General features: G+C 36.6%; 1 protein-coding gene across 2 annotated transcripts in view; it reads left to right on the top strand.

Annotated features, from left to right (window-relative positions):
- The first annotated feature begins 2,874 nt into the window (after positions 1 to 2,874).
- The window catches only part of LOC130911213 (remodeling and spacing factor 1-like), a 53,897-nt gene continuing 51,387 nt past the window's right edge, over positions 2,875 to 5,384 (top strand). For both annotated transcript variants that reach the window (XM_057829023.1, XM_057829022.1), the window contains exon 1: positions 2,875 to 3,082. In XM_057829023.1, the coding sequence (XP_057685006.1) occupies positions 2,929 to 3,082 (154 nt within the window). In that variant the 5' untranslated portion in view covers positions 2,875 to 2,928. The remainder of the gene's footprint in view (positions 3,083 to 5,384) is intronic.

Below are 5,384 nucleotides of genomic sequence, written 5' to 3'. Positions count from 1 at the left end.
ATCCACTTCCGGTGTGCTTCACTGACCAGACCTTAGCTCGGATTTGACAACGTGCTGCCTTCAGGTTAATCGGGAAGATTCAGACTCAACAAACCCTTCAGAAACAATGTTAGGGAAGCCATGCTATGGTTGCAAAATCTAAAATTTGCCGTTTATGTAATCGTTCTGATAGCACATATACGCGATATAACACTTAACTTTTTTTAAGTCATTCACTGCCATTGACAGCCAAAGACGTCAAATCGATTTGTACAATCCAAATGTTTGAAGTGCCATTGACAGAAATAGACGTTCAATCAATTTTGGCAACTTTCTGATTAGGATTTTTTTAACCTTTGAAATCTTAGATAAAAAGTCTCCCATCGTCAACGAATAATTGAGGACTAAGGAAATCAGAAAATCTTCACTTATTTTAACCTTTAAATTTTTTTTTTCCAATTTAAAAAAAGAAGAAAAATCAGATCATATTTACTGCTCCACTTTAAAAAAAATAAGTATATGGCGGAAAACACTCTGAGACCCCCAATTTGGCCAAATTTGAAAATTGTCCTATATGCATGTGTGATACATCATTGGAAAGCTTAAAATCTCCTTTTTCTGGGGGAAGAAAATTTTTGAATAGGAGGGCATTAAAAAAAAAAAAAAAAAAAAAAAGTGAGAGCATGCGGGAGCATAATTAAAGGCGCCATGATTTTAACGAGATATTATGGCGTACTTACCTTGTTTCGATCCAAAAACTCCATGTAGCATGTATCATCGAGTGTCAAGACAAAGATGTGAATAGCCACAGCTGGATTTCGGTGGGATTTTATGGGTGAAACATGGTAATATAACGAGGGTCGCGATGCAGAAATCACAGACATCAAGGAGTGGTCGAGATGTTTTTTCATATATTTACCCTTTTAAACGTTTAAAAAAAATTTTTTTTTTCAATTTTTCTTTGTTTAGATCGATTATTTATCATCGAACATATCAGAGAAAATGTGACAGTAAAAAAAAAAAAAAAAATACAATTAAGCGATAGTTATGAGGTGGATATGTGACTTTTTTCTGACGCCATTTTTTTCATTGTGACATCATTTGTCTAAAAGTTTAAAATATGCGAGTGAATCATTTTTTAAAGTCTTTTTTGTTTTAAACGGAATATTGGACATCAATTAATTATTCTAAGCTAAAAATGACACCAACGTCTGTAAATGGGGGTTTTCAGGGTGAAACAGACAAATTAAAAATACTGTAGTTCGGGCGCCTAACGCGCCATGAATTTGCTATGGCAGCATATAGAAATATTGTTCTATCCAACACAACAGTTCTTTTGTCCAATTTTTCTTTTTTTGGATCGATTATTTATCATCTAAAATATTGGGGGAAATGAGTACCCAAAAAAAAAATTAAGCCATAATTATGAGGTGGATATCCGTGACTTTTTAACAGACGCCATTTTTTTCAATGTGACGTAAATTGTTTAAAAGTTTAAAATATGCGAATGAGTAATTTTTTAAAGTCATTTTTTAAAAACTAAATATTAGACATCAATTAATCATTCTAAGCTAAAAATGACAGACATTTTGAATAATAAATATTAAATTAGGTTTAAAATATGCGAGTGAATAATTTTTTAAAGTCGTTTTTTTTTAAAACTAAATATTAGACATCAATTAATAATTCTAAGCTAAAAATGACAGACATTTTGAATAATAAATATTAAATTAAATTAATAATTACTTAGCTTCTTTTTATGGCTAGGTTGAAACAAAAGCGGTTGCGCAACAACTGGCGTTTTCAGGGTAAAACGGACAAATTAAAAATATTTTGGAGGCTTAATGCGCCACGAATCTGCTATGGCAGCATATAGACATATTGTTGTATCAAGCACAACAGTTCTTTTGGCTTAAAATACAGCAGGTTATTTTAAAGAGGGGTGCAAGAGCAGAAACAGCTTTTTCAGACTTGTCTGTGTTTTCTGCCTTATATAAAAAAAATCAGAGAAAAATATTTACTGCTGAAGGGAATATTTATTTATTCATTTATTTATTTATTTATTATAGGGCTGACAAATGACCCAAGATGGATATATACATTCAACATACGGTATGTAAGTATTGTATTTGTTTATTATAACAATAAATCAACAAGATGGCATTAACATTATTAACATTCTGTTAAAGCGATCCATGGATAGAAAGACTTGTAGTTCTGAAAGGATCAATGTTATAGAAATTTTATTTAAAACCCCTCTTAATGTTTTCGTTTTATAAAATTTGTAAAATTTTCAATCAAAAAATAAACTAGTAGCCCGCCATTGTTGATGTCAATAATTACACAACGCTCATGGGTGCTTAATCCCATAAAATCAGTCGCACCCAAGCGTCAGCAGAGGGCGACAAAACTCCAAAAAACACAAGTAACAAGTTGGCATTGCACTGAGCTGTCATTTTGATCTGTTTGAGCGGGGATGTGCGTTAATTGCGTCAAATATTTTAATTCAAAAAATTAATTACCGCCCGTTATCGCGATAATTTTGACAGCCCTAATTTATTATTAATGAAAAATAAATAAATGTTTAAAAATATAAAAATACATTTTCATCGGACCATTTGCAAAGCCTGGTGATAGAGGAGTCCATGAATAAATAAAAAAATAATACAAAAATACAAATATGACAAGAATCTTCAAATTATGGTGGGAAACCCCGATAGGAAAGAGAATATTACTTTACTTTCTCATTTTTAAAATCTAGAATACAAAATAAATAATGGTAATAATCAAAAAAGATTTTTTTCCCCATCTTCCATCTTGTTGTCAAATCTTTTATGCTGAAAAGGCTAACCGGAAGTCTTAGTCTTTCCACCATTACCCGGGCCAGTGTCCCCCATTCATTCCCGCTATACTGGGGCCCTCCCCTCCCGCTTCAGTCCGCCTGGAAAGATGGCTACTCCGGCGCTGCTCAGGAGCTCCGAGCCGGCGCTGTGCCCGAGCTTCGCGGAGGTCTGCTCGTTCCTGGAGCGCTACGGAGCCGTCCTCGACCTACCCGAGATGACGTTCCCGCAGATGGAGGGCTACCTGCGCGAAAAGACGTCAGGTGAGAGGCCCATTTTGTTCAAATGTGGCGGAGGGAAAGAGTGGTGGAAAAGCTGCGACACTCGGAGCCCGGAGGAGGAGAAGGAGGGGGGCTTCACGGGCACCATCATCGCGAGGATGGTGAGGAAGATGTTTGGTGACCCTGGAGAACATCACCGCTTCGTCTGACGTCTCAGCCACTAGCCTCGTTTTACCCTCGCGTTTTAGCTTTCCGCCATTTGACAAACAAGCACACAAAAATGAGAACAAGTTCCCAAGTTTAGAACTGGAAGAACCGTCACTGTAGCTAACACCAAGCTAGCACCCACCCCCTGAAACAAAAACATTTACTCGTTTATGTGTGGATAAGCCGACGTTTTGAAGTTAAAGGTTAAATATCGTCCAAGATTATTTGGAAGCGACGACACCGTATGGGAATTGTTTAAGAGGGAAGACACACCAAAACAACGAGACTAAATGTGTGATTGTGAAGAAGGTAGCCATAATGCAGTACTTTTCTCGAATTCACCGGCAACAGGGACTGAATTTGAACTGGACGTTTTAAATTACGTTTGTCTTGTCTTTTTGTCGTTCGTTGTCTTTATTTAATCGTGACGGTTAAGGCAAAACGGGGGGGAAATGTAGGTAGCTAAAAACTAGATGCGAATTGGAGGCTGTCAATTATGCGCATGCGCAGTCGCGGCCTAAAGCGCTCGCTAGCTTGTGAAATAGCATCGATGCTGAGAGTTGATATAAGCGTAATTTATGATTCTGTTGCTATCATTTTACATTCACGAATGCGACGTAAATCGCAACGTTTCGACTATACATTGCTGGAACGTATGTCGTGAATAGAAGTTTGTTTTCAGCCTGAAATGCTGTGTGACGTCGTAACGGCGATTTACGACAACACTTCCGAATCAAGTGGAGGATGGATTTAGATTTACTGTAACTAATGATAATAAAAACTAGCAATGGCAGCGATTATGATTTAATTCACTGTTGTTTGTATGTATATAAACGAATGTCGAAACCCAGCAGTTGCTTTCAGTAATACATTGATCCCTCGTTTTTCGCGTATAATTGGGACCAGAACCCCCCGCGATAAGTGAAAAACCGCGAAGTAGCGCCCCCCTCCAATTAAAAATCACAAATATTCACATTTAGCATTAGAAAGAGATACATTTAAGACATGTTCTTTCCCTTTTTTCCCAAAGTATAATTGAAAAAATATGTATGTAGATATATTTTAATGTTTTTAAGCAAAATGTAATGTAAATGAAATGTTTTTATGCTAAGTTTAAACATTTTTTTACTCTCCCATCAAATTTTTAAAAACAATAAAGTAGAAAAATGCCTGGCTTTATTAACTCATTCACTCCCAGCCATTTTCACCAGCGCAAGGCCCTTTGCTCTCAGCCGTTTTACTGGATTTTGACTGATTTTGCAAGGCCCACAGAAAATTCTGTTCTATTGCTATATAAACATTGAAACCCACCAAAAGGAAGATTAGACTCTCTTCTTTCAGCAGGAAAAAAAGTAAGTTCATATCTTTTTCCATTCTGGAGATATCAGCATAGAAAATAGCTTAGTTTGAGCAATTTTCCAATTTCTGATGAAAAAAAGAGAATTTGAGCTTTTTGTAAAAGCATACATTTCAAACTAGAGCTGAAACGAATACTCGAGCAACTCGAGTTTAAAAACTGATCCGAGTAATTTTATTCACCTCGAGGAATCGTTTAATTTTGCCAGCTCTAAGCATCACGTTTTGCCCGGACTACTTTTAATGCGGGACAACGCGTTGACGTCACGTGCGTAGAGAAAGAAGCAATAAAAAAAAAAAAAAAAAAAACTTACTGCAGCCGACAACCGCTACAAACTACGCCAATGTTGCTAAAAACTACGCCCGCATGATGCTAGTTTGGGAGCAGGTAATGTCCGGGGCGTCTCATAGATATAGCATGCATTTAGAACTAGATGCGAAATGACAGACTCGTCTGGGTAGCGTTAGTAAACAGTCGCCATCTTTAAGCAGTAAACTTCTCTGCGCTAATAAATATAACGTTACTGTCACTCACTCACGCAGCGTTAGCCCTTGGAAGGGCTAAGTTTCTATTGATTATGACCACTGTCGATGCGTGGCTAACGTGTCTTAAATACAGGCTTTATTCAATCTGTAAAACCAGCGCTGTAGAGTGATGAGGGTGTAAAATTAAAACATAATAAAGCTACAGTGCCTTGCAAAAGTATTCGGCCCCCTTGAACCTTGCAGCCTTTCGCCACATTTCAGGCTTTAAACATAAAGATATAAAATTTTAATTTTT

The sequence above is a fragment of the Corythoichthys intestinalis genome, unplaced genomic scaffold (genome assembly GCF_030265065.1).
Source record: "Corythoichthys intestinalis isolate RoL2023-P3 unplaced genomic scaffold, ASM3026506v1 HiC_scaffold_23, whole genome shotgun sequence".
NCBI lineage: Eukaryota > Metazoa > Chordata > Actinopteri > Syngnathiformes > Syngnathidae > Corythoichthys > Corythoichthys intestinalis.
Note: the sequence above shows the minus strand (reverse complement) of the source record. Positions and strands in the feature narration are given on the sequence as shown.